The sequence below is a fragment of the Embiotoca jacksoni genome, unplaced genomic scaffold (assembly GCF_022577435.1).
Source record: "Embiotoca jacksoni isolate LCO1_2020_lvr unplaced genomic scaffold, fEmbJac1.0.p SCAF_20, whole genome shotgun sequence".
In the NCBI taxonomy this organism is placed as follows: domain Eukaryota; kingdom Metazoa; phylum Chordata; class Actinopteri; family Embiotocidae; genus Embiotoca; species Embiotoca jacksoni.
In genome coordinates this window covers 4,982,415-5,009,598 of record NW_027185341.1, presented here as the reverse complement: position 1 = coordinate 5,009,598, position 27,184 = coordinate 4,982,415, and the positions used below count along the sequence as shown (strand labels likewise).

The window sequence follows — 27,184 nt, the reverse complement described above, 5'->3', positions numbered from 1 at the left end:
GAGTTCAAAGAGGCTATGAAAAGGTTGGTCACTTGTTTTTTTTTGTAATTATTGTGTTCAGTATCCATTGACACCTTATTCAAACCTCTGAAGTCGCTTAATAGACGGAGACTGAGGAACTTGACGCAGCAGCCTCAACATTAAACTATCAGATAGTGACAATGATTGATAAGTGTTAGCTCCCTGATTATAGTTAATAACGCAGGATGATTTCCTTTCAGGGGTGTCTGTTTATTGCAGGTTGGCCTCAGAGTCGACATTTGTGCAGTTCAAATCCAGTGAATGGATTTTTGGAGATAACAGTGAAAATATCCAGCGTTTCAGTAGCTTACAAGTTGTGACCAAAAAAAAAAAAAAAAAGAAGCAAACATTAGGTAACATTTTGTTGAACAAATCCATAATTCTGCTTTCTTTCTTCTTTGATTATCTGGTGAGTTTCTGGTTTTTTCCAGGGTCCGTTAAATAGTTTTTCCAGTGACTTTTTTTTTGGGACAGGAAAGGGCGGGGTCTAATTAAACACGAGCCCAATTGAGTGTGACACACAAAACACGAAAAGTTTCTGCTGTCGAAGAAGCAAACTACCTGCCGACCGTAAGTTTTGAAGTTATCACATTTGTGTACACTGATGAATTGTAGTTCGTTTGTGTTGCCGCTGGATGGCTTTATGAGTTTACTGTAGTCACCGGCCATCGTGTTGCTTTTTTGGTGGAGAAAAGTTTGTCCCGTTAGCTCGCTAAGTTAAATTAGCCAGAAGAGCGCAGTTGGCTCGAGAAAGTTAAGATTTGATTGAATGTGACTGAGATTCAAAATCCTGTTATCGGTCTACAAGTGTTTACAACTAAACCCTGCAACGTCCAGTGGCTCCTGCGGTCTTATAATGAGGTAACAATATCTTTTTGTTTTGATTTTCAGGTGCGAGGAGGAGGAGGAGGAGGGAAGGAAGGAAGGAAGGAAGGAGGGACGAGTAAAAATGTCCGAGTTAAGTGATGAAGCCAGTGAGTCAGAGCAGCTGGGAGCCAGCCTCTCCCTGTGGCTGGGGGACTCCCTGGTGAGGCCGGAGGAGCTGGATGTCCCCCTGGACCTCCACACCGCCTGCTCCATCGGCCAGTACGACGTGGTGGCGGAGTGCATTGAAAAGTGTGCGCCCTTCATTGAAAAAAACAAACAAACAATAGTATCACCAGGTGCGTTGGGTTATTTCCTGCACAGCCTACAAACGGTGTGTGTGACCGTGTCTGTTTTCAGGCGGCAGGTGGACCTGGATGGCAAGAACATTGGAGGATGGACCCCGCTCATGTATGCGTCTTACATCGGCCATGACAACATTGCAAATCTGCTGCTGGAGGCCGGCGTGAATGTCAACGCCACCACTGCCAAAGGACTGTCCCCCTTGATCCTGGCAGCCAGCTGTGGGAATGAAAGCATCGCATACTTCCTGCTTCAGGTGCAAAATCATCCCGCAATCACTCGTGGCGTGTTTCGTTGGAGAGTTTCATTCAAGCAGCATGCGCATCGTTTTTATGCAAAAGTTTTGGTCATTTAGATGATGACTCAATTGAGGCTGCAAATAATGATTATTTCAATTATTGATTCATCTGTTGATTAATTCCTTGATTAAACGATCGGGTGATTAAAATGACAGAAAACTGGGAAAAATGTAGTGTTTGGTTTAGATTTAACTCAATTTTTATCTAAAATTTCAGTGTAAACAGTCTTCAGTGGTTTTCAGTCAGACTTGTTTTTTTTTTCTTAAAGCAAGGTGCCGAGCTGGAGCTGAAGGACTCTCGAGGCTGGACGGCTCTGTTCCACTGTACGAGCACAGGCCACCAGCAGATGGTCAAGTTCCTGCTGGATAACAATGCAGATGCCAATGTCAAGTGTGTGTCTTAATTAACCTTAGAACCACAGCAATGACCATCTGCTCTTGAGTTTTTGCTGACTCCATCCTTCATCCACAGGGAGCCAGGGTCCAGCTTCACCCCTCTGATGGAGGCTGCTGCTTCTGGACATGAAATCATCGTTCAGTACCTGCTTGATCATGTGAGTAGGTTAAAGTCTACAAACATGCTGTTCTTTTGCTCAAGGCTTGTTTGGGCAATCCAGTGGCCGAGTGGTTAGGGTGCAAGTCTGCACTCTGCACCCTAACCACTCATGAGGTTAAAGCAGCTGACTTCCTGTATGACTTCCTCTGTTCACATTTCATCCGTCTCTACTGCGCTGTCTAAATGAGAGTGAAATGCCAAAAAAAAAAATGTGTCAAGGATGGAGTCACGGCACCAAAAAAATGTATCCAAAATGAATCGCACGTCGCTGAGGATGGACGATGACGTTCCAGAAAGAAGGAGGCTCAGTGTCCTGCTCACAGAAATGTAATGCCTCACGATCCTCACCTCCGTTTTCTTTTATTATTTTTTATAGAAAGTTAAAGTCGACGACCGCAACTCTAAAGGAGAGAATGCCCGTGCTCTGGCCATGATATACGGCTATACCAAGATCGCAGGCCTCATCGACTCACGTTCTCCAAGAATAAAACCAGGTACTTAAGCGTAAATCTCATTTTATATTTTCACAAAATATATTTTAGTTCTTTCTTTTTCTGATGAATTTCTTTTGTTTTTCGACTTCTCAGTACACTTCGAAGACCTGAGCTCCTCCGAGGACTCGGACAGCGCGCCGCGAAGGATCAGGCCGAGTCGAATCCGAGCCAAAGGTGTCAGCATCCACGATGGGCCTCAGGCCATCGCCAAGTTCCGAGTAGGAGGCACCAGCAAACTGTGTGGTAGTGTCACATTAAAATATCCAGTCTTGAAACGTGTATCTGCGCTGGGCCAAACCAGCTATGGAGTCCAGACAAGTTTTTCCTTGACGGCTCAAATTCTGCTGAGAGCTTGCCACAGAACTCATCCTAAAATGTGACAGAAACCTGATGAGACACTTCCTTGGCAGTCTTGCATTCATTACTGAAGGTGCGGGTTGGACATGTCACTTCTTGTCCTCATAGAGCCTCCCGCTGCGCTGCCAGGCTACATGACATTTTGTGATATTGGCGAACAGAGCGAGGGCATCTGCTACCGTGACGTGACCTCGCCCATCAACGAGCTGGACGGCCAGAGCAACAGCAGCAGAGGTGAGCGGCACGCCGTCACACATCGAAGATACTTCACGCGTCCTCACGGTCGGTATGACCATTGATTAAAGTGGTCGGTCAAAGCGCTTGTTGTTCTTCTGATATGGCTGCAGATGACAGTCCATTCTTTCACAATGACATGCCCACCATGAGGAGCAGCAGCAGCAGCAGCGAAGGCCAGCCTCATGTGATCGGCCTCAACTGGGAAGGCTCTGTGGAGAGTAACGAGGTGAGCACACAGCCCCCCAGTTTTGGAGCGTAAACACCAGACCTTTTGATACGTGCTGACGGACGATGTTCTCCACCAGGACTCCGACCAGAGCAAAAAGAGCAGCTCTCGCAGAATAAATAAGGGCCATCACTATAAAGGCAAGGCTCGCCATGGAAACAGCGATGCGGCTCACTCCGTCGGGACAGGAAACTGTGCGATACGCACACATGTCGGTCTTCCACCTTCCTATATTGGTCCGAAGGTACGTGTCGGTTCACTTCTTGATGTAACGGCAATGTCACTTTTAAGGTTTGTGTCCGTTTCACGGGCAGTCTATTCAGATTTGATTGTGTTCGCGCCCTAAAATCTCGTTTCCCTGCAGGATCTGGCAGAGTTCTTGGAGCAAATCGGCTTCTCCAAGTACTTCCCGTTACTTGACGAGCAAGACATCGACCTGCGGATATTTCTCACCCTGACAGAGAATGATCTCAAAGAAATTGGGATCACGTAAGAGACTTCACACCGTTGTTTCATATTTACTCGAGTACATGCAGTGTTTTCGTGAAGTATGAAATGCTGAATCTGCTCTTCAGGTTGTTTGGACCAAAGCGCAAGATGACTTCGGCCATTGCAAGGTGGCACAGCAGCGCTCGACCACCAAGCGACGCTCTGGAACAGGCGTATGCTGATCAGCTTGAGGCCGAGATGCAAGAGATGGCCATTCAGCTGCACAAGGTAACCTTGGGAGCCGACAGCCTCCGGAACTTCCCATTTGTGACCTTTTATGGACTTGGCTGAACATCGGTTTTACCTCGTGTAGCGCTGCGAGGAGATAGAGAGCCTGCAGAGCCAGGTGTCCCAGGAGAAAGAGCTGCGGACGGTGATGGAGGGATGTCTGATGGAGGACAAAATGGCATGGAAGAGGGTCCACGCCGAGCTGGTGGAAAATCACCGGCTGGCCCAGGACGTGAGCACCAACCTGGCGAAGGCCCGGGCCTGCCGCGCTGAGCTGCTCTCCTGTTCCACTACAGAGGGGAACAGCAGCTCGTACGATGGCGGGGAAGATGAGGCAAAAATTGACACTGGTGTTAAAGGTGAGTTTAGGTGGCCTCTGTTGGATAACTTGCTTTTAAATTTCAAATTGTGATTTTAAAAAGTGATCCGACATCCTCTTGTAGCTGGGGAGGGACCGACTTCCTCCGGTGTGGCAGAGCTGATGAAGAGGTTGGATTCCTATGAAGAAGAACTGGGTGAGAAGTTGTAATGCTCGGTGATTACAGTGTTGTTGTTTTTTTGGTGGTCACTGGAGTGTAATGCTGATATCTGGCACTTTCATCATCACAGCAGGGACTCTGCAAACCCTGCTTCAGAGTCTGAGGCGACTGAGTACCCCCGAAAATGTCTCAGAGAGCTGGGAACGGCCTTAATTTTTCCAGGTGATGACAAACTCTCACAAGGTTGACAGAATAGAAGTTGGAGGAACTCTGCAGCTACTAAAGCAAGGTAACCTCTCTCCTTTATTTTGAAGGGGCTTCAGCCGATAACGACGGAGGGTGATCTAACCATCCGGATGGTGATCTAACCGTCAGGATGGGGATCTAACCATCCTGAACAATCTCACTGAAATGCGAGGAGGCCAAAGACGAGGCCAGCCCTGCCGGACCAGAGCGGCTCGGCGAGTGACGCAAAGCTGCTGCTTGCCTCGGATTGGCTGATGGACCAGAGCTCGCCAGATGTGGAGAAGGCCGAGGGCAACACAGCTGCTGCTGCTGCTGCTGGACAACGACAAGCAGGCAGAGAGGGTACCTGACCTTCACACGCTTGTGCTGGTGTTTGCTGGGCTCCTGTGGTTGGATTGTGCAGATGCACAGAGAGGGAGGAAGAGGAGGAGGAGGAGGAAGAGGAGGGACTGACTGCGGATCAGAGGCTGTAATACTGGGATGTATTTCTTTCTTCCGGTATTAAAGCTGGAGTCTGTGATTCTGGAGAAAGAGTTTTGACGTTTCATCTCAACCGCAAAACAATTACAGTGCTCCATGCAGTGCTGCTTCAGCAGCTCTGCACGCGTTGCCATGGCAACGACACCAACAACATGGCGAGAGGGGTCCAGACTTTTGAGTGGAAGTTAATGTCTCTTTCTCATAGCTGACGTAAAGCATACATGACAATATAAAATGTAATAAAATGAACGACAACGGTCGGAAAACAGCAAGTAGCTCTACAAATACACTCAGGTTAACTATAAACACTAACCGTGTGTAACATAAACATGTTTAAACATTATATTCACATTTTATGGATGCATCTGTAAATAAAAATGTATATGATGTCACTGTTCTGAGGTAGGAGAGGTCCCGCATGGAGGTTGATGACGGTCTGTACAAGCCACTTTGTTTGTTTCCCGTTTACACAACCAGGACTGTGTCATTTACAAATATACATCCTCGGAGGTTCTGTCAATTCATTGTACCGTTTTTCACTTGCAAATGAAGAAACATTATGAAGACAGTGACTTCAGAATGGCCACATTTTTAGAGCAAAACAACAATTTCATATTTTTGTCAAACTATACCTGACAGTCCAGTTGGCGATGTCCCTCAGTGTTGCCGTTAAGTGGTTCATCATCACTCGGTAGATTCATTTGTAAAGCTTCTTGAACATGAACTGTTTCACTCTGAAATCCTCTAAATGTCACAATGACTCTTATATTTGAACCTGAATAAAACCTGCCTGACAACTGATGTTTCATATTTCAATACCGAGTCATTGTTTTATTTTCAATTTAAAGTGACAGACATTTATTTTTTCTCCCTTTAAATGAATTTAAGGGCGTAATTGGATGTTAAAGCAGCGCATCCTTCAAAGACAGAAAACATTTGCTCCATAATTTATCTACAGACAGATAATTATGTGGCAGAATCACTAATTTCATGACAGCAGTTTTTATCCCACACTTCAGTGTTTATGTTTGCAGATGAACAACTGAGAACCATCAATAAATAGAAAAAAAAAAAAAAAGAAACCCAGCAGCTGAAAACTTCTCGACGAAGAGTCCAATTCATGATGGATTACACAGAAATAATAATAATAATAAAAAAAACCAATAATGTTAAAAACAGGAGTGTTAAAAACAATTGTGTGCAAAATTTAAAGCGAAGGTGTGAGTGTCACTAATATTTTAAACTTCAGTTTGACTTTTTCTGTTGTTGGGATTTGTGGTGCTCTTCGGGCTCCGCGTGACACTTGAGGAAGGTATCAGACATTAATGAGTTTATCTCAACACTTCACTCCTGTCCCGGATGTGTGATCGTTTGAGCTAATCTGCTGCTCTCAGATTCGTCTGACTTGAAATGTCTGTTGACACTACAGGGAGGCTCTGTGCTCTCTGAGCCTCGGGGTCAGGGAATCCCCCTCCTGACTGTCAGGATGTCCTGTGTGCGCCCGGGGCCCTGGCGGTAAATCAGTGTGACGACACTTACTGCTCAGTAACAGCCTTGGCACGATATGGATGTTGGCTGAGTTTAGCTTTAGTGGTGGCTCCAGATTGAGCAGCCTCAGGCCTGCAGGTTTTTAAGTGATCACAGAGTCCATCGAGGTCAAATATCTCTGCACTCATGACAGGACAAAAAAATGTATTACTGAAAGTGACACAATGATTATTGCTGTTACAGCATCATACAACAAGTGACCGAAGACCTGCTTTTCTTAATCAGGCACTAATTTGGCAGGTCTACGACAAGGTATCTGTGCAACTTTAAAATGTTGCATTTGTACCCTGTGTATTAACTGAATGTTGTTTTAAAATGACCAAAGTACAAAAAAACAACAACCACCAGATGTCATTTGACTGGACGGGTTTATAATTAGTATGCATTCTTAAATCTGTGCAAGCTTTCTTGTTTTGGATTTCAGAAACAATACAGAGCTGCTCAATTTGGGGCCCGTGGGCCAAGCTTGACCCTCGCTTTCTTTGTTTTGGCCCACCGAAAACAATCATATGGATGCTTTATGTTTTTCACACAAATTTCTGCAAAGTACGAAAATTACTATTAGGAGGATTAGAGATTAGTGTTAAAATGATCTGAAATTTTATTTTAGATTTATATATAGAACGTGAATTCTCTAAAATATATTACATTTGAATGGAATTTTAAATACATGTTAATAAAATAAATGTTTATTTCACATAACCATTTATTTTTGGCCCTCTGCTTTCCATGAAGATGAATTTTTGGCCCTTCATAGGAAAGTACGAGGGCATCTCTGCTCTAATGTCACTGACAACAAGCTCAATCAGTAAACAATGCCAACGGCCAGGAGGACTGTCATCTGCAGTGATGCTCTGCAGCCGATCTACACACCTCAAGACAGGAGTGGAGGACAAACACTTGCGCTGCCGAGTGTCGTCCAAAAATGTAAACGCGGCCAAATGAAGACAATCAGCGCCGAGAGTCGGGACTGCAATGATCAAATATTCAGAATCTCCCTGAGATAATTAAAACCCTCCAACCAGCTCCAACAGGTTGAACAGCAGCACAGCGACAAACAAGGCACAGCAGTTTTGTTGAGGTTTATCTGCTGCCTCCTACACTTATCTGCTTGCGTATCTCACCAGCAGGGAGATATGCAAACTATGACAAGAAAAAGACTGTTGCTCTGAGCTCGTTGTGTGTAGCTGCGGGACCAGAGACGTTGGCAGGCTGCCAGCTGGGATTTCAGCCGATGAGAGTGGAGTCGGGTTGGAGAATGAATAAGCCGGCGCTTTCTCTCTCTGAGGTGCCCTCGAGCGAGACGTTGTACCACGGAGACGGGGCGTACAGCGAGGCAGGGAAGCTTTTTCTGGTGCGACAAACAGACTGTACCGGTCCACAACAACTCAGTGTGTATTGCTTTAATTTATTGCTTGAATAGAGTTATTTTTTTCCTCTCTCTAATATAAATTAATGCAACATTATCTACAGTATTCCAAAATAGGAATTATGTACAAAGATTAACAATCCACTTCTTACTGTACAGCCATCAGGGTTTCACTGAGGTCTTAAAAACAACGTAAAATGCAGCAAATGTGAATTCACACTTTACAAATCCAACAATGGTTCAAAAACCAAATGAAATGCAAATATGAACTGACATGTGATTGTGTTTGCTCCAGGAGAGCACATATAAACCTCTTCCTCGATCACACCTTTGGTCTGATCTCGTGTCTCTCCACAGAAGGCTCCAGGCCCCGGCAGAGGGAGGAAGATGTCTCGACTGTCTCGGCTGTGAGCTGTGTGTGTGTGTGTGTGTGTGTGTGCGCGTGTGCTTTTGAGATCGAGGACTGCTTCCCACTCCCACAGAGGGCCGCAGCTGTGTGAGCAGCGGTGGCGACCAGCTCAGGTGTACTCACACAGGTGGCCGCAGCCGGCGGGGCAGTGAGCGCTGCTCTTGAGCCAGTTCATCATGTGCTCCAGATGTCCGCCGTGGCTGCAGCCCTGACACCACACAAACAGTCCCTTCACCACGTGGTGACACACGGCGCACACACTGGCACACTGGTGGCACCTAAAGGAGGGAACACGTGTCAGAGTTCACTTCATGTCAGAATGAAAGGTGTGTCGTCGTTTCTACACTTTGTTTTTGCACTGGAAAAAAAACTAAGACGACGTAATGATTTAATTATTAGAATTATTAGTTAACAGTGTTTCCTACTGGTTGATTTACCAGGTTATTTTCTGTAGCTACAATTTACACATGTCCCTGAAACGCCGCACATGCGGAAAAGCTTCTGGTCCCCAACTCGGGTACTGCAGTGCAACTCAAGACAGGTATGCGACTGAAAAATGTGTTTGATTGAAAAGAGTGAAATAAGGTGTTCTAATGTGAGATTAATGCTGAAACCGAGGGATTTGATCTATTCAGGGGGGGACAGATAGAGCCTATGTACGGGAAACCTTAAGAGAGCCAGGAAAGCTATTTACCCCATGTTATAGAACAATATATATAGTATACAATTAGAAATTACTTTATTAAGTAACAAGGTTTATATTAAATGTTACGAAAGAACACCTTGTGAGAATTATTACCGTCAATCTGACATGAACATTGCTCTCTAAAACTAAATGTAGTGTTCAAACCTGTCACAAATCCAGCCCTTGTTGCTCATTGGTCGCTTGCAGTTGCTGCAGTTGATGTGCAGCGTTGTAGACGTCTGGTTCAGGCAGGTGATGGCGCTGCACGTACTCAGCTTGATGACCTCATTGGATACGTTCCACAGCTCAAAGCGCTGCAGCAGGTCTATGTAGGACATGTACCAGTGCTCCTGAAAGGGAAAACACAAACTGTTCAGGGTTTCTTATTGTGTCTGCTTCGATGTTCTAGACTACAATGCTGTAACTGGATCATTACTAATTAAAACTTGCAGTCATAAACGAGGCCTGAAGGATGCCTAAACCGTGCTGAATTGTTTAAACCACATGAATCCAACCCAGTGAGTTTGTCTCATATACAGCTCTGCAAATGCATGAACCCAAAATGTTCAGGAAACAATCTTATCTACTTTAAACTTCTATTTAAAAGCTCTCTGAAGCTTCCGTAGAGCTCATTATGAGCCTCTCTCTACCTGAAGAAGCCAAACTTTCTGAACAATGCCTCTGCCAATAAAAAAAAACCTCTAAGTTGCATCAAACCAAAACGCTGCGACATTTAACAGCCATTTTCACAACATTAAACAAGACACCAGTGTTTCCAACCTGGGTGAGGTCATCGATCTCTTTACGGATCCGGTCCCCCAACACAATAAGCACGGACACGGCCATCTGCACGTCGCCCTGCTCGGCGTAGTAGCTCAGCATCTCCCGCACAATGGGGCAGAAGAAGCTGGAGGGCAGATGAGGGCTGAACAGCGGCTGGGAGATGGAGATGAGGGAGAAAGACTCGATCGGTGTCAGACAGGTGACCTCAGCCTCGTTGCCGCTGACGTGCGGGGAGTCGGCCTTGTCCTGCTGCAGGTGCTCCGGAGCAGACGGGTTGTCCATGATCTCATGGCGCAGCTGGAAGGCCTCTTGGGGCAGTGTGTACTCCTGCTCCTCTGTTAAAAGAAGCAGAGACAATATTAGACAAAATAAGACTGAGCTTGGAGGCAGTTATGCAGGTACTGACGTCAGCAACTCTTGAGTTTCGTCAGTGACGAGACCGAGACTGACCTGTTTGGTTGTCATGCTCCATAGAATAGAGGTCGTCGTCATCCAACTCGGCATCGCCGAACATATACTCCGCCTGGCCCTCGCTGCCCTCCGTCTCCTCATTTTCTGAAGGGAAATCGAATAAATGACAGTTTCAGAAGCAAGATAAGGACATGTAGATGCTCTGCCCGGTCTCGAAGAGTTTCTCTCACCTTCGTTATTGTTGCTGATGTGCGAGTTTCCGGGCTCCAGGTGGATGTTGTCCTGCCTGCTCTCACCTTTGCTGCGCTCCAGTCGGATCTCCGTTCCCATCCCCGACCCCATTTCCTTCATACTGAAACTGAGAGCAACACGCACACAAACATTTCACTTGTAGCCTGTAAATGTCTGCAATAATTGTTTTGTAATGTGATGTGAAAAAGCTTGTTTACCTGTTCATTAAAGGCAAAGTGCCGAGTTTACTGAGGTTGTGGTTGGGACCAGGTGTCGTGAGGTTTGCGGGGTCGGAGAACATAATTCTCAGCATGGTCCATGTCGTGGAAACCTTTCAATTAAATGGTAAATTCAGATTATTCACAGCTCATCGTGTGTTGTTTACAGGCTGCTGATGTGTGTTTACTGTAAATCATGCGGGGAGTATCACTGATAACAGAAGAAATGTTGAGCGTTTGCATTTGTCATTACTTATATAGTAGTTCAGCTGATAAGGCGGGCTGAAGTCTGCAGTATTTATTGATTCAGTGAATGACAGTAAACACTGCAGTCATTGTGACATTTAAAGCAAATGTAACGAGCCGTTTGTTCTGAGCATAAAGGATTAAACTGCAAAAACACATTTCATTGATGGTTGATGATTTCCATTTACGATGAGAAAATCAAAACCTAGCTTGATTCTCTCTCTTTGTTTTATCTTGCTGTCTGACCTGAGGCCTTTTGAGCTCCCGGGCCACCTTGGCATTGTGATCACACAGCTCGGCGAACGGCTTCCCGCTGAGGAGGTAGAGTTGTGCCGTCTTGACAAACCAGTCCATGCGGTTACTGTCCAAGTCCGTCTCGAAGACGCTGAGAGCACTGGACACATGGGCAAACTGCTCTGTCGGGTCGGGCTTCTTAAAGAAAAAGATGGGGTAGCGGCGGTCGCCACCAGGGTAAGGCTTCCTGTTGGCGTCGCTGCTGATCAGACTCTCCTTGGCTGCAAATGCCAAGTCACCCAGCAGTCCAAAGCACAGACCCTCGGGGTTGGCTTTGTCCACGGGACGAGTGGCGTCCTTGAACATATGCTGGTAGAGTGTACTGTCTTTAGAGCCAGATAGCAGAAAATGAGGGTCGTGCTGGTGGCGCCACACGATACCAGTGGTCACGTCTTTGTGTTCCTCAAACGTGGCAAAGGGAATGAAAGGTCTGCGGATGTCCCACACGTAGATGTTGTGGTCCACCATCATGGAGCAGGTCGCCAAATGAAACTTTCTCTCAGGCCGCCATTTGACTCTCGCCACCGACGCAATCGTCTGGACGCAGTAGATCTCTTTGGCCCGGTTGGTGGTCATGTCCCAAACCTTTACCATCTTGTCTCTGCCTCCTGTGGCCAGCCAACCCCTGAAACAGTGACAAGGGGGAGACTGACCACCAGAATAAACCAGAAATCGACAAAAGCATGCTCGGTGTCCCTAAAATATACAAAACACATTTCTAAATGTATAGTGTGATAGAAAGTGATCTCTACTTTACTTTGTTTGTGTTATAAAGTTTTTTTTGTTTTTTTTTACCTGTCATCAGGATGCCAGTCGCAGCAGAACACAGGACCCGTATGGGCGGTGAACATCCTCTCATAGCGGTCCGGTCGTCTGATGTCCCACAGCTGGACATTACCATTTTCAAAGGAGGCAGCAAATGTAAAATAATCCTTCATACTGAACTGGACGTCTCTTACGCTCTCTGACTGACCTGGAAAAAAGGAAGCATCAAAGGAGGACAATGTTTTATTACTGACTTTATTATTAGATTAGTTTATTCACTGCTAAATGCAGGAATATTTGTTTGCCCCCAGTTCAACCATTTAACCATTGTTGAAGTTTAAACCATTTTCATATAATCCCCCTGACATCACAAGGTACATTCAACATGAGCGAATTATTCCAATCCCCATCACCTTTCCATTGACACATCACCTTACCTGAAAAAGTGCTGACAGACTCCTTCTTGCGCAGGTCGAAGCACTTCATGAAGCCGTCCTGCGAGCCACTTAGCAGCATGTAAACCTCTGTGGGGTGGAAGCACACCTTGTTGACGGTGCGTTTGTGCTCAGTAAACAGCTGATCCTGCTTGTTGCGAGAGGGTTTCCCCAGATTCCAAGTGACCACCGCCCCATTGGTGGCGGCGGTGGCCAGCAGGTTCTCCTCCATCTGGTGCCACATTACATCGGCGCAGCTAAAGTTCAGGGACGGTTTGCGGCCGACGCGAAGATTCAGTTTCTCCACAAACTGCTCCTCCTCCAGTCCGTAGATCTTGAAGATGTTGCGTCCGGCGACGACCACCTGCGTGGCGTCGCGGCACACGCTGATGGCGTTTGCAGGCGCGTCCAAGTGGCAGAACATAGTTCGGCCACTGATGGTGTTGCTGCTGAGGGCTGTGGTGACCCGAGACATTTTCTCCATGTTCCTAGGGCAGGTAAAAGTGTTTTTCTTCAGATCTAAATCAATAAAATTGACAAGACGCATTCGGCAAACTGCCACTTGATTCTGCTATCTCGGCTTGTGCAGCTTCAGAAAGTAAACTTATTCTAAGGACGGTTTCCAGTCTGGAAAAGGTGGTGGAGAGGAGGACGCTGACCAAACTCTTATCCATATTGGATAGCCTGGACCACCCTCTCCGCCACCTGCTGCAGGGACAGCGGAGCACTTTCTCCAACAGACTCACCCAGCTCCGCTGTCACAAGGACAGATACAGCAGATCATTCCTGCCCGCTGCAATAAGACTGTACAATAAATCACCTCTCGCCAAATCAATCTCTAAACAACTATACACCGTTACACAGTTGTTTGTTTGTTTTGTTAAATCTTTGCACTATTGTTTAGGTAGATAGGTAGGTATTTACTTTATTAATCCCTGAGGGGAATTTTTTTTTCGCTACAGCAGCATACAGTTTAGTTAGTTAATTTAATATTATTCTATTTTATTGTATATATATTGTGCATTTTTATATTTAATATTTTTTACTGACTGACTGACTGACTGACTGTCTGTCTGTCTGTCTGTCTGTCTGTCTGTCTGTCTATCTATCTATCTATCTATCGATCTAATAATCCACCAGCAGGTGGCACTCAAGCTCAATAAAATGTTGTACTTTTACTATACTTGGTGGAAGGGGGGGGGGGGCTGGAGAGGAGGCAGTGTGTGTATACACTGTATATTTTCACATTTCAGCCAAAGAAAGCGCTGCAGTACTTACTTGGTGAAGAACTGAAGGCCTCGTTAGTGTCTGCAGCTGGACAGAGTCCTTTTCATGAGCTCCCATCAGAGCCTACCTGCCAGTGGCAGATCGTCATGTCAGCAACACACAGCATGGCCCTTTCTGTGTTTATGGTTGGAACAAATTAATCTAAAACAACAACAACAAAAAAAGTTGTTATGTACACTTTCGTCACAAAAACATTGCGATCAAACACTGTTTTATGCTAATGCTGCACAGAAGCATACAAAACAATTACTTTGAATTTTTAATATTTTTAAGCTAAGTTAGTTTTTTTTAAAACCCTCTAGGACCAGCTCGAAACAAAAATTTTAATTTTTTTCTTTAAGATGGTCGATTTGCGTGGTTCCTGCCGGAGATGGGCATTTCAAGCAAAAAAAAAAAAAAATTATATTCGATAATTGCTTGAAACTAATCGACTATTTCCGAACAGAAACATTACAAACGTGCTGATCTTACATAATATGACGCATTACTGTATATTAAAGTAACACACATTACGAAGTAGTTACAAAAATAAGCACAACCTTCAATAACTACAGCAGTAAAACGCAACATTAATTAAAATTAAGCAGTAATATGAATCCCAAATCATTACAATCGTGGTAAAACACTGACAGCGTGTACTTTTACTTCTGATACTTTAGGTACATTTTGCCAATAATACTTGAATGAGGGACTTTTTACGTCCAGTGTGGTTGTAAATACTTTTTTTTTTTTTTTTTTTACTAAAGTAGAGGACCTGAATACTTCTTCCACCACAGGCAGCAGGTTTAAAATACTCCCAGGCGTCGGGCCATGCTGCGGGTTTGTTTGTTTAAGTCATCCTCGGATATATTTACAGCTGTTTGGTGTCCACGTGAAGAACAAACAAGTCAGGTGGACGTTTTAAATACTTCCGTTTCTTAATGTGACACTTCATCTCGCGCTTTGCTTGTTGGTTCGTTGTTTTTTTTTACTCCTAAATCGTGTGTGTGTAACAGTCGGGTCCTTCTCGGTGCTCACTCGTCCGCTGGTGAGTTGAACCGAACACGTTGTGCTCGTAAACACGACTGGAAGGTGGCGCTAATGCTAGCTGGCTAACCCAGCTACCGCGAGCCGTTTTGCAAAAAAAAAAAATTTAAAAAAAATACTCGACACAAGCTTATTTTCTTTTTAACAAGTACGTCAAACAATTGCAGAGATATTCAAACTATATCTCGCCAAGTAAACGTGTGTACGCGGAGTAAGAAAAACAAGGTATTTCAAGCGACAAACCTCCTGCTCTGAAGCTGTTGCTAACTGCTTGCGGTACCGGAAGTAGTATTTTTTTTTTTTTTTTTTTTTTTTTTTTTTTTTTTTTTTTTTTTTTGCTACGATCTCGCGGGAGTTCCGCATCTACGAACGGAAGTGCCACAACACTGATTCACTGGCAACTTGGATGTTTTGTTTTTGTTTTCGGTTTTAGTCAGAGGGAATGTAAACAGGTTATTTGCCGAATCAAAGCCAGGAAGTTAAAGGTGAAAGTTGGACATATTTAATGCCACAGTCTTATAGTACGTCGCTGTAAAAAATAAATAATGTTTGTGTCTGCAGGTGATGCTGTGAACTCTCTGCTTGCCATGAGTGCCCTGTTTGCCTGCGACGAGCCGGCCACGTGGAAGAGTGTGTATGAGAAATACTGGCGTGTTGTGGAGGCCAAAGCAAAGAAATCTGGGAAGCTGCTGCACCTTGACAAGTGGTAATCCTTTAATTTACACCTCAGAGCAACAGACACAAAACCACACTCGGCCTCAGTGGAGGACACATTTCACTCTCGGGTCATTTTAAATGGCTTTTTCTGGAGCTTTCCACTGTCACGCTGGCATTATCAATACAGGTTTCCAGAGTTGTCATGGAGATGGTTATTTGATTTCATCAGCAGGGCTTTGTGTACTTTTCCTCCCAAGTTGGCTGAAGTTATTGCCATGACAACAGAGAGTGAATCAGTTTAAAGCTCTGGAAAAAGCTAGTAATTGGACCTTGAGTTTAGATTGGACCGCTGAACCTCTTGACCTGGTTTTACAATATGGTTTCTTTTAATGAATGCAGATATTAAAAGTAAATCTGTGCTTTTCTCTGCAAATGAAACGTGTGTATTTGAACTGATCCTGATCAGGTACCAAGAGGAGCTGCCTACTCTGATTTCAGCTCGACTTGACAAACATGTCACTCTGTCAGAGCTGGTGAAACTGATGGAGTGGAAGCTCACTGTAAGTTACGTCTAGTCATGAAATGATAAAAGAAAATTAGAATTGTCATCAGTATCTTCCTGTTTTACTGCCTGCTTTTCAATTGTATCTCACTCACAAGCTTATGTTACACTGCTTACAGTAAATACTCCTTCTGACAAATAGCGTAGCTGTCAAGTGGCACGAACAATCTTACAGTACTCGGTGCATCAGCCGTGTCCTTGAGTGGCCCCTTTGGCTTTTTTTTTTCTGCAGCGGGGGAAGTTCAGGCCGAGGTTGCAGCAACTGGTGGCGTCCAACAGTGAGGACACAGTGGAGGAATGTTCCAGGAAGGCCTTCAGCCTCCTGCCAGACGTGCAGGCAGCCATCGCAAAGCTCAGCTCCCTGAGAGGGGTCGGCCCTGCTACTGCTTCAGGTGGGCATGAACACAACCGTATCAAACCTGTGTTCACCAAACAAATGAAAGCTCGATAATTCACACTGATAAAACGTCTCTGTGATCCTCGTAAAGGACCGAGTGATTGATTCTCAATAAGTTCACAGTAGAGCGCTCGCACTGATGGACTGAGCTGCTGCGACTCTGTTTGAATAGTTTGTGTACACTTCACGGCTACATTCAGCTTGACTTGTGGGCTGTTTTGTTCCAGCCGTGTTAGCGGCAGGAGCTCCAGAGCAGACTGCGTTCATGTCTGATGAAGCCATGGAGAGTGTGCCAGGACTGAAACCCATCCAGTACACAGCCAAGCACTACGGTTTGTACCTCGACAGGATGACTGAGCGGACCGAACAACTCAACAAAGGTGAGACAACAGCACGGGGTGGTCACAGTTTCATCTGCATATTTTCTCTTTGTATTTTGTGGCATTGCAGTGGTGTAGTACTGGTATTTTCTACATCATCAGTGTAATACAAAAAACACTGATACTCCGAATCAGAAAACTTCTATTTAAGATTAAAAAAAAAAAGAAAAAAAAAAAGTTTGATCTCTTGCTGAGATTCATACCTCTCACATCATCTGGGACAGGTTTCATTACTTTCCCCAGAATCAGAACAAAACAAGGATGTTAAAGGTTGTTTCGAACCACATATCTAAAACAAACTCCCAAAAAATGTCTTCTGAATCAGTGATTAAAACTTTTCTGTTTGCCTTTAAATTAATCTAGTTTGGAGCTATTCGTTCTCATCTTGCACTGCAATTAAATTTTTTATTCTTTTGTTTTATCTGTTGTATTGCATTTTAACTTATTTTTTATCTAATTACATTTTACTTAGTGTTTTGGGGATTGTTATGCATTAAAAAAAAAAACATTTTCCTTTCTACAGTGCAAATAAACAAAGGAAAGTTGGACATTTCATTGTTTCACAACATTGGCAGCTTTTTTTGACAGAAAAAAAATCACTGACATCGAGGGGTCTTTTTTCCATTGATCTGAAAAATATATATTGCCTGGTGTTCCTCTAATATGCTTTTTTTTATGCCTCATGTAAAATATGTGAGTTGCCAAGAGGGCTGAAGGTGCTGTTACAAAATAAACTGCGACTGTGTTGCCTCTCGTCCTCAGTGGACCTGCAGCGGGACTGGACGCCCCACAGGCTGGAGCTTTGTTTGTGGGCGATAACGACGGCCACACAGCAGCAGCTCCAGCTTCTACAGGATGTCGATGTGAAGGGCAGCGGTGAGCGGGCAAAGAAGTTCTCAGACACAGACACCGACCAGAGACCAACAAAGAAGCTCAAAACTGTAAAATGAAAGTTTCTTTAATGTTTGTGGTTGTTATTGCAGTTTTTTTTTTTAGTTTTTTTTTATGTTTTTCAAAAAGAATAAAGCCTTTTTTATGAAAGAGAATCAGTTACGGATCATATTTTCAGTTTTCAAGTCGTGCAGTCACTGCTGTAAAACTAAACGTTCGTTGTTGTTCTTTTTTCACCTGTAGTCCAAATGTAGATTTGATGATGATGAAGACCAGAGCAGGGATTATTATCAAAAGACTAGAAGACACATAAAAACATTCACATTTGAGAAACTGAAACCAGTGAAGTCTTTTTACATTTTTTTTTTAATATTATCAAAGGTGTTGCAGATTCATTTTTCCATTATTTATTTAGGCTCTAATGACCAAGACATTGTGCTTAAGGATACTAAAAAAGCAGTATGATGTTGCCACAGTATTGTTCTTTATTTATATTGTTTCTAAATTAAAGCAAAGTACAATGAACAGTACAAAATAAAACAAAATATATTCATATATATACAATATAAAATGGTTCCGTTTAGAACATTTAAAAAGTACAATAGATTGTGAAATAATTAATGAGGACTTTGATATAAATTATCCATATGTAAATTTAGTTTTCCTTTAGTTTCCTCTTGACCGAGAGAAAAATAGCTTCTTCTGCTTTTTCTTTTTGTAAACGCTGAGTCGGTCCAACCTCTTGCAGAGATTGAACCTCGTAAGCTTGGCACCATTTTATCAATACAAGTAAGCAGCTCATGAAAAAAAACTACCACAGCAGCACATATATGACATTTGTTCTTCGAAACTGGCGGAGGGAAAGGACTTCTCATCTTTTAAGAAAGCACCCGGGATGTTTGCACGATCTCGAGTGCTTCAGCACTCGTGATCAGAAACTGTAACAAAGCTACAAACTGGGAAACCAAACAAGAAAATGTTTCCTCATGTCCAAATAAAACAAAAAAAGGGTTTCTTTCTTTGAAATCTGATTTGAAATAGAGACGGACAAACTGCAATTGTTGTGTTTATTTTGCCAATTTAATTTAATCTTTAGAGCCCGATCGAGTTATCGATATTAGTATCGGTATGTAGGGTGTTCAATATGAAAACTTTTTTTTTTTGTTAGAACACGCTAAAATAATTATTGGGGTAATTTAGGAATATGTGTCTGTGTTTTTTGTTGTCAATAGTAATTTAAAGTTATTATATTTCCACTGAAATTCTTCCACTGAAGTTTAGTGATGTGACTATAGACAATCAAGTTTACTGTTAACTTGTAAAATATCCCGCCTCTATTAATTAACTTTTTCACAAGTGTTTGATAATCACAATTCAGTCCAGATATTGATTTCAGAATTTCTTTTACTTTCTAATATTGCCATCAACATTATCCCTAGAGATCCAATACTAGTCAGGCTCATTTAAATAATACCAGCTAACATAAGCCAAACACAAATTTAAAATCAGACCCTGTCTTACACACTTTGACGGATGAATCCCAGAAATATTTTGGGAACTGTACTTCTGGGTACCCTGGTGTCAAAGTTTGAGAAAATCCTTTCTAAGAGTGTAAATGTTTTTACTGGTGAGCATCCAATGACCTGCTTGTAGATCCTTTTCCACTGAAGGAGCTGAAGCGGCCTGCTTTACCTTAACAGTCCTGCAGCGAGAGTTACCCAAATCCAAGTAGAGTTTAACCCTAAGAAAAGGCAACCTGGCCGACTTGTTGGCACAGCAGTTCAGAGCAGCTACTGGATGCACAGATGTTTGCACAGCGGCTTCTGTCTCGTATGGACTGGTGTGCGTAATGGTGGAGAATACAGCAAACAGCGAAGCAGCCTTTCTGCCCGGTACTATAGTCTTGGGCTTATATGTAACAAGGCATTGGGAATAACAGCACAATGGATTCGCATAGGGAGGTTAAAAAAAAAAAAAAAAAAAAGCATCATGGCAGAATATGGCACACAACAACAACATGTCAGTTAACTACATCATAAGAAGTGCAAAAAAGCCCACACATGACAAAGTAGAGAAAAATGAAATCAGAAATAGCTGTCAGAGAAATGTCAAGTAATAAAGTTTTGCTGCATTTTGCATGAGATGATGTTGGTACAGTCACACTTACAAGGGTTCAAAGACAGAAATAAGAGCTCAGGCTCTGCTCAGAGTTGGCACTAATCTTTTAAACACGGTCTCGTACCAATCAAGAGGAGGATGTGGATGATCTGAAGTGATGGATCACACATTACTGATAGGCTGCTCCTATTCAGTTCAAGCCATCTCTCACCAAGTCTTCCTTCTACTGATCAAAACAAATATGTCACTTAACAACAGCAATTAAATTAACATCATGCCGCCTGTCAGATCCACTTATTAAAGGAAGATAGACTGTTTATGGTCTAGTTTTAGGCTCCTCGCAACAGCAATGCATCATCCTGACATTGGGGAGGCGTGATGTGAGCGCAACAGGACGCGTGAGAGCGCGTATGTGCTTCGTTAAGGTTTCACGAAGAGTTCTGGCACCGTTGTTTCGGCTGTCTCTCAAACCAAAAAATCTGCAGCATGCTGTCAGGATTAGAGTCAGGGCCTCTGCCGCTCTTCTCCTTTAGGATGAGCTAGAAGATGTGAAGGAGAGGCTTCTTAACCAGAGAGAGGATGACTGTTGGTGCTGCGGTTGGCTCAGGCTCAGGGCCAGGAGATTTGGCTTTACAGAAAAGTAGCAAACTACTCTTAAAAACTCAACAATGGACATTTACATTGTGAGGACAGGAGAAGTTTTGGGGCAACAAGTATTCACAATCCTTCGATTTTAGTCCTGACTGTACCTGTCATGTTCACAGTTAGTGTGTTCTACAAAAACATAGCCATTTACTAGCCCTTTTTACAACCCGTCTGGGTTCCTGTGAATCTTAAGTCAAAGAGGCACATTAACCTCCTCTCAGGCATCCTCTTTATCTTCATTATAGGCTAACAGGGTGTGTATGCATTATTCATCACCACATCTTTGCTATCGCAAGCAATAATATTTCCTCGTATACACAAGAGTTTCCATCAGCGATACATCACTATCACATACTGGCTGATCTTTTCTTCTTTAAATGTGTCTGGAAAAGGCTTTTTATGGCTATTTCATACTCATTCCCTCATTTAACGTGGAGTCTTCTGTCATGACTGACAGCTTCTTGTGGAAGCAAATGCTGAGGACTGCCAACTGCTAAGACTGGCAAATGTAAGAATTATTTTCCCCAGGCAGCCAGTGGACATTCAAATGAATTATTGATTGAAAGACTGAAAAAGGAAAAAAAAAAAAAAAAAAAAAATATGGAACATAGCATTGAGTAAATGTAATTGCTATCCTCGCCTCAGCTTTCGAAAAAAAAAAAAAAAAAAGATCGAATCACTGGGGATAGTACATGACAGAGGCCCCGTCCATAATGTGTTATTTGCGGAGGAGGAAGTACAGCGTGCGGACGCCTCGCTGCAGGGGAGAGTTTGGAGATGTGGGCAATTGCAAAATTAAGCTGCGTTGACTACAAACGAGTTGCAAAAATGAGTCTAGCTACATGAAAACATCTCAAACAGTCCAGGGTTTCACAGGCAGGTACTGTACTCGTCTTCTTTTCACTTCACCTGCTGAATATTCACAAAGAGGAAATCATTTCTGATCACACACAAAAAAAGTTTGAACTGAAGCTACCAGTCAGCGGGTTTCAAACCAATAATATATTTTTCCTCTGCGTTTGCCATCTCCGATTAGTTCTTTTTATGGCTTATTTTGTAAAGCACTGAAGATTTTTAAAGTAGAGCGAGCTGGTAGCATAGACTGTATAGTAGTCGCCTAACAAACAAGGGGATTTTGCCTCACTAGTCTTCAGAGGATCAAATCGTACAGGAGTTATCAGAAGGACAACAATCATAGCATTAATGTTGCACCATTTGAAACTTGTTTTTTTTTTCATTTTCCCTTCAAAGAGGACCAAAAAAAAAAATACAAATAAATATACTCTTGGTTATGAACATACAATATACACATCCACTATCAAATGAAACGGGGACAATTTAATAACACTCTTGTTTTTTCATTATAGGTACATTCCTTTACAAATGTGTACAGTCCCTAAGAATGAGAAACTGAGGTATCGACTGGGTCTGACGTACAGACCCCAATGCCCTCTGGGACACGAAGGTCAGAGGTCACGTGATGACACATCCGCGAATTCCCCAGTTCAGTCTGTCAGAGCGAGAACAGGCAGAGGCCAGTGTGTGCGTGTGTGTGTGTGTGTGTGTGTGTGTGTGTGTGTGTGTGTGTGTGTGTGTGTGTGTCCACGTTGACCTACAGAATCAGGCAGTGGCTACTCTCAAAGACATAGAGGAGGAGAAGTGTGCGTGTGTGCGTGTGTGTCCTTGTCTCGCTGAGAGCCACAGAGCATGACATGGCATATTTTACATGGTGCGCCGAGCAGGTTATGTCTTATGGTTGATGTCTGACGTGGCAACAGGAGTTCACAATCAGGAATCGTCATTTTCTCATGATCTTCTTTTTCTTTTCTCCCGTCACACGCGGTCACTTTAATTTCCCATCTTCATGTGTTGTTTTTGTCGTGTGAACTTTGTTTCTGGATCCACAGTGTAGGTATAATATCAATAAAATAATGCAGGCATATTAATGTCCTCTTGTTTTAAAGGACTCCATGAGGTAAAAATGAAAGTGATGCTAAAAGATATTCGCAGTGAAATCGTGAATTAAAAACTTGTTCCTCTGTTCTTTCTGTAACTGCTCTGGAGAGGAATTTCTTTTATGAATTTGGATTAGCGGCACCACATTGTGACTGGCATCTTTTCATCTTGCTGGAGATCCTAAACAGCAGCTCGGTTTGAGGGAAAAGTTCTGCTAGTTGTTTGTTTGCAATTTTGCTAAAAGCCACAGTGACCCCTGTGAGTTACAGCAGGGATGTGAAACTAAAATAAATCATCAACAATTAAATTTCATTGGTGCTTTTGTGTTGGTTTTTTTTGTATTGCTGCCTTCAAAATAAAAACATGCTCTTCCTGAAATTCTTCTTTAAATCTTCTCTGATTTGTGGCACAGACGTCAGGCGTCTTTAAGTGCTTTAAAGCAAAAACACTGACACCTTATTAGTTAAAGGAGCTTTGCCGCAGCTGATCTCACACCTTTCATCCCTTTAATTCATTTTCCATTTCACCAGAGGCACATGTCATGAACTCAGATTCTTCCAATTTGAGCTCTTTACATGAATGAAAGATGCACTCAAAGAAACGACTGATGAAACCGCTTTTCCCCTAAAAAAAGCCTCAGAATAAAAAGAGCAAGATGGCTAAATGCTTACTGAAAGGTGGATGAGATTCAACGTATATAAAAAGATATAATGCTCCTCCAAGTGGATCTGAGGAACTGTCACCTGTACTTGTTGCTACTGTAATCCCTCTTTAATAAAAGAGACATATTTCTTTGATTTGCAAAGTATCTGTAAAAAAGGATTTTTAGTTTGAATGATTTCGTATCCTTTCATTTGGGTCTAACTTGAGAGGAAATGGAAAGTTAACTATGGTCAAAGGGGAACCTTTGTTTGGAGCAGGGCTGGAGTCAGTGTGTACATGAAGGAGCCTGAGGAGGAGGGGGGTCCGTCATCAGGGGGGAGGTGGTATCTGTACCCCGAGGAGCTCGTACGCAAAGATGTTCCAAAAGATGGCGAAGAGGAGGAAGGTGATGAAGGAGAAGACAATGACCCACCAGGAACACTGTTTCTGCAGACTCTCCTCGTAGCTGCGCAGGATCAGCAGCCCCATGCTGATGCCGACCACGGCCCCCGACAGGTGTGCCATAAAGCTGGGCTGAGGCCCTGAGGAGGGCAACGGCGGGGAGAAGCGGAGCCAGACTGCGCGACCCACCTCTGAACTCACTGCGGAGGATCGAGGAGAGAATCATATCATCACTGGAGCTGTGAGACTCAGGTCCCGTTGATCAGACATGGTTTAAAGTAATAGATTAACATTTTGGGAAATATACTTATTTGATTTCGAGAGAGAGAGTTATTGGGAGAAGATTGATTCCACTGTCTAATGTTAGCTTATTGAAAAGACTGCAAACATGATGGGAGACAGCTGGCTTGGCCCTTTTCAAAGGAAAAAAAAAAAAAAAAATCCATCAACTAACCATACTGTTAAAACTCTAACTGGATGTAACAACAGTAATTGGATGTTAAACAGCGGTTATACGGTTCATACATTCCTTTTGTGGAGTCAATAACTTTCTAGAGCCAAGAAATGATCCAGCACATAACCTTTGAGTTGTCTCTCTTACACTTACTGTAAGTTTTTGTAAGGAACACAAACAAGTTTTAGTAATGTTGTAGGTGGAATATATTGCCTTCAGTCTACATTTTGTAAAAATACAGAAATGTACAGACAAAAGTGTGACCATTATTGTGTTTTAAATTTACCAGAATATAGTTAAATAAGAGTATATAACTGTAATAATACAGTACTTAACATGCAAAGAAGTCACTTGCATGACTCCTGCATAAAGAACAAGTCCTTGGACTGAGCTGACTTGGTGTCATTGACCAAAGATGATCTGTATAATGTAGTCAAGTGTTTTATCGAAGATGGTTTCTGCAGGTGAACGAAGGTCACAGGAGGATTGAAATGGATCTTTAAGCTAAAATGTTTTATTTGCTGTTGTTTTCTGTTGCTCTTCCAAAGTCCTTTTAACGGAATAAAAACTCTGATAGCATAAACGCAGTGTGTGATAATTTGCTTTCCACTGTGGCACACGCAAATGATGCGTCACTTTATATTTTGAAATATCTGTCCCCCTGTTGGTAAAACATTGAGGAGGAATACAACGTTCCAGCAGAGACTCACTGCTCTCTCAGTTCGGGGGCGGCAGGCTCGGGACAGATGGAGGGAACATATTGCTCACTAATGAAAGTCACAGTGTATCGGCCCTCGTGTGGAGAAAAAGGACAACTCGTATGACTCAAATGCTTTGAAAACAAAGCAACATGTCCAATCTGGGAGCCTTCCACTTGGAGCAATTAACAATAATAGCTTAAGTAGCAGCTTTAAGAGGTTTTTAAACCCCACTCAGATGATAAATGCTGTGTTATTACGCTGAACTGTGAGTGAGTGTGTGGACATTAAAAAATGCTGAAAAAGATAAGTGATACACACACTACCTATTAAATGGCTGAATTATGAATTCAACAGAAATAGCAGCAGCCGCAGATAAGAACAGAAGCACAGGGAGAGTACATGTAGAGAACTTACTGCAAACTAGCGCCAGGATCATGCGGAGCAGCTTGTACGGACAGCGCATCCCGGCCCAGTTCTGCAACACACAGCAAGAGTGTCAGGTCAGCACAAACAAGCACGGCCCGTTACATATATGACGATAAACAACAGCCTGACAAAAAAACACCTCAGTTTCACCCGTTTCTATCCGCAGGACATATTTAGACTGCAGAGAAACACAATCCATATCTATATGACAGAGGCGGCAGCACTTACACGAGACAGAGATGCGATTATACACCTGGCTGCTCTCCACTTACTTGTTCCAACCCAGTGGCACTCTATTAATTAGGGCTAAGATAATTTAAGGGAATGGGAGAATGAATAGTCCCTGTGATTCTCCGAGGAAAAAAGAACAATGGCATCCTGACTTAGAATAACACATTTACTCCCCAGAATGAATAATTGCACCAATCCCACCATTCATTAGGTCTCTGGGCTGTGAGACTATGACCCAGCGCCACAGTCTCCCTTTATCTCTCACAGCGGAAAAATAAATGTCATGTAAAATTCAAGAGAGATGTATAAATGAAACCTGCTGTGACCATATGTTTAAAACAAGCGAGGGGAGGCAGTGCAGGTAATGTCACAATATTTTCTACAAATAAATGATTATTATCACGGAGGGGAGAGGTCAGAGCAGGAGAGGAGGTCTGGGACGATGCTGCTTTCTGATGGGAGGCAATTTTCGCCACTCTGCCAGGAGGACGAGGAGCACGGACGATCTGGTTATTTTGTTACAGAGCTTGTTATTGACACTCAGGACATTTAAATGGAGCTGAAGGAATGTGACGTGTGTGTGTGTGTGTGTGTGTGTGTGTGTGTGTGTGTGTGCGTGTGTGTGTGTGTGTGTGTGAGGTGCAGCAGATCATTCAGAGAGCTTGCTGTTCAGAAGACACAAATCTTAAAACGTAAAGGCTAAACATCTCTAACCATAAAAAAAAGAGAGGATTTAAGTATGATGTTCAAGCTGAATTTGTGCGCTCTGTGGTTTGAGGATGTATCTCGGCAGCAGCTGTGGGATTTCTAGGGAATCAGGTACACAGCAGAGCTTGAACCTGCACTGAACCTGAAAATGTCTTTTGAGTGAACCAGATGATGACGCCTGATGGCAGATGGCTTGGAGCTTTCTGGGTCGAAGACGTTTCAAGATTTCCTTAAAAAAAAAAAAATGACACCAATATTCATCAGAGCAGAACTAAGAGGCGCATTGAAGGATTTCCCGAACAACAAAGAGACATTGAGTGTAACAGACCACATTAAACTGTTAGCTGCTGCACAGTTACAGTTGCAGAGTCTTTGCTTTTGGGCCTGTCAGTTACATTTTGATGTCCATTCCTGCTGGCGTCTCCACTGCCCACAGTGAGCGGCGACGTTAGTTCAAGTTATTCGTCAGATGTAACACTGTCTTGAGAGTTGAGGAGAATGTGCAAGGCGTTGTCACAGAGCCCTTGTGACAGAAACACATACAATTAAATTCTGGGGAAAAAAACACTCTCAAGCAGCATCAAGGGAGTTCACTTCCTGTTTCTACAGTGGACACAAATAAACTACAGTCTGAATAATTAATATGAATCTTCATTTTGCTGAGGACAAGAGGTCACAAGGTCTCTTGAATATACTGTGGCGCTTCTCCAAAAACAACGCTGGGCAACAATAGGTATTTATCGCATCCATGTGATCTCACTGTGGCAGAAAAACCTCCAACTAACACCTGCTGGAAATAAAATCTAAATCAAAAGAAAACGGACCTCAGTGAGGCCCAGGATGCTGGTTGAGCTCTGACATTTCATCTCTATTGAAAAGCGTTTTTAGACATAACAATGGAGGTGCTGATGATGATGGCAGTTACCATGACGACATTGGCCAGATGTGCCGAACACAGAGCGTAGACCCCCCCGGACCCACCCACCACTGGAGCACGCATGTCGGTGATGGACACTGTCAGCGAGCCTGC

At 43.3% G+C, this 27,184-nt stretch overlaps 4 protein-coding genes across 13 annotated transcripts in view; 2 read left to right on the top strand and 2 right to left on the bottom strand.

Moving 5' to 3' along the window:
* The first annotated feature begins 540 nt into the window (after window positions 1-540).
* On the top strand, window positions 541-6,094 carry anks3 (ankyrin repeat and sterile alpha motif domain containing 3). Of its 2 annotated transcripts, XM_069155798.1 has the most exons (16): window positions 541-591; window positions 913-1,137; window positions 1,246-1,444; window positions 1,756-1,877; window positions 1,959-2,040; window positions 2,419-2,536; window positions 2,630-2,779; window positions 3,002-3,127; window positions 3,241-3,356; window positions 3,436-3,600; window positions 3,721-3,845; window positions 3,932-4,073; window positions 4,159-4,432; window positions 4,517-4,588; window positions 4,683-4,774; window positions 4,867-6,094. In XM_069155798.1, exons 2-15 carry the CDS (start codon window positions 971-973, stop codon window positions 4,763-4,765), a joined length of 1,941 nt encoding a protein of 646 aa, XP_069011899.1. In that variant the 5' UTR covers window positions 541-591; window positions 913-970; the 3' UTR covers window positions 4,766-4,774; window positions 4,867-6,094. The 2 variants fall into 2 exon arrangements, with proteins under 2 accessions (XP_069011899.1, XP_069011900.1); XM_069155799.1 differs by lacking the exon at window positions 541-591 and having other exon boundaries at window positions 1,067-1,139.
* A 2-nt stretch (window positions 6,095-6,096) lies between these two features.
* On the bottom strand, window positions 6,097-15,271 carry wdr24 (WD repeat domain 24). Of its 2 annotated transcripts, none has more exons than XM_069155795.1 (11): window positions 15,228-15,271; window positions 13,950-14,099; window positions 12,675-13,159; window positions 12,268-12,445; window positions 11,425-12,097; window positions 10,933-11,045; window positions 10,714-10,841; window positions 10,523-10,627; window positions 10,070-10,407; window positions 9,455-9,639; window positions 6,097-8,882 (listed from the first exon to the last, which is right to left on the bottom strand). In XM_069155795.1, exons 3-11 carry the CDS (start codon window positions 13,153-13,155, stop codon window positions 8,714-8,716), a joined length of 2,370 nt encoding a protein of 789 aa, XP_069011896.1. In that variant the 5' UTR covers window positions 13,156-13,159; window positions 13,950-14,099; window positions 15,228-15,271; the 3' UTR covers window positions 6,097-8,713. The 2 variants fall into 2 exon arrangements, with proteins under 2 accessions (XP_069011896.1, XP_069011897.1); XM_069155796.1 differs by lacking the exon at window positions 15,228-15,271 and adding an exon at window positions 14,713-14,919.
* On the top strand, window positions 14,801-18,026 carry LOC138202086 (uncharacterized). 4 transcript variants are annotated; one of them, XM_069155806.1, is made up of 6 exons: window positions 14,801-14,849; window positions 15,546-15,690; window positions 16,108-16,201; window positions 16,436-16,595; window positions 16,828-16,980; window positions 17,743-18,026. In XM_069155806.1, the coding sequence occupies exons 2-6, from the start codon at window positions 15,572-15,574 to the stop codon at window positions 17,928-17,930; spliced, it is 714 nt and encodes a 237-aa protein (XP_069011907.1). In that variant the 5' UTR covers window positions 14,801-14,849; window positions 15,546-15,571; the 3' UTR covers window positions 17,931-18,026. The 4 variants fall into 4 exon arrangements, with proteins under 4 accessions (XP_069011907.1, XP_069011909.1, XP_069011910.1 ...); XM_069155808.1 differs by lacking the exon at window positions 14,801-14,849 and adding an exon at window positions 14,917-14,985; XM_069155809.1 differs by lacking the exon at window positions 14,801-14,849 and adding an exon at window positions 15,358-15,469 and having other exon boundaries at window positions 16,837-16,980.
* A 307-nt stretch (window positions 18,027-18,333) lies between these two features.
* The window catches only part of rhbdl1 (rhomboid, veinlet-like 1 (Drosophila)), a 48,020-nt gene continuing 39,169 nt past the window's right edge, over window positions 18,334-27,184 (bottom strand). For all 5 annotated transcript variants that reach the window (XM_069155804.1, XM_069155801.1, XM_069155800.1 and 2 more), the window contains exons 6-8: window positions 27,080-27,180; window positions 25,204-25,264; window positions 18,334-23,834 (exon numbers count right to left, since the gene is read on the bottom strand). In XM_069155804.1, the coding sequence (XP_069011905.1) occupies window positions 23,563-23,834; window positions 25,204-25,264; window positions 27,080-27,180 (434 nt within the window). In that variant the 3' untranslated portion in view covers window positions 18,334-23,562. The remainder of the gene's footprint in view (window positions 23,835-25,203; window positions 25,265-27,079; window positions 27,181-27,184) is intronic.

Bases quoted from the DNA above. Each gene is read 5' to 3' on its own strand.
- anks3 (XM_069155798.1), top strand. From the start codon at position 971: ATGTCCGAGTTAAGTGATGAAGCCAGTGAGTCAGAGCAGCTGGGAGCC. The intron at 1,878-1,958 runs GTGTGTGTCTTA...CTTCATCCACAG, and splicing joins AATGCAGATGCCAATGTCAA to GGAGCCAGGGTCCAGCTTCA. The intron at 3,357-3,435 runs GTGAGCACACAG...GTTCTCCACCAG, and splicing joins GCTCTGTGGAGAGTAACGAG to GACTCCGACCAGAGCAAAAA.
- wdr24 (XM_069155795.1), bottom strand. From the start codon at position 13,155: ATGGAGAAAATGTCTCGGGTCACCACAGCCCTCAGCAGCAACACCATC. The intron at 10,842-10,932 runs GTAAACAAGCTT...TGTTGCTCTCAG, and splicing joins ACTTTGCCTTTAATGAACAG to TTTCAGTATGAAGGAAATGG. The intron at 10,628-10,713 runs GTGAGAGAAACT...ATTTCCCTTCAG, and splicing joins CATCAGCAACAATAACGAAG to AAAATGAGGAGACGGAGGGC.
- LOC138202086 (XM_069155806.1), top strand. From the start codon at position 15,572: ATGAGTGCCCTGTTTGCCTGCGACGAGCCGGCCACGTGGAAGAGTGTG. The intron at 16,202-16,435 runs GTAAGTTACGTC...TTTTTTCTGCAG, and splicing joins TGATGGAGTGGAAGCTCACT to CGGGGGAAGTTCAGGCCGAG. The intron at 16,596-16,827 runs GTGGGCATGAAC...GTTTTGTTCCAG, and splicing joins CGGCCCTGCTACTGCTTCAG to CCGTGTTAGCGGCAGGAGCT.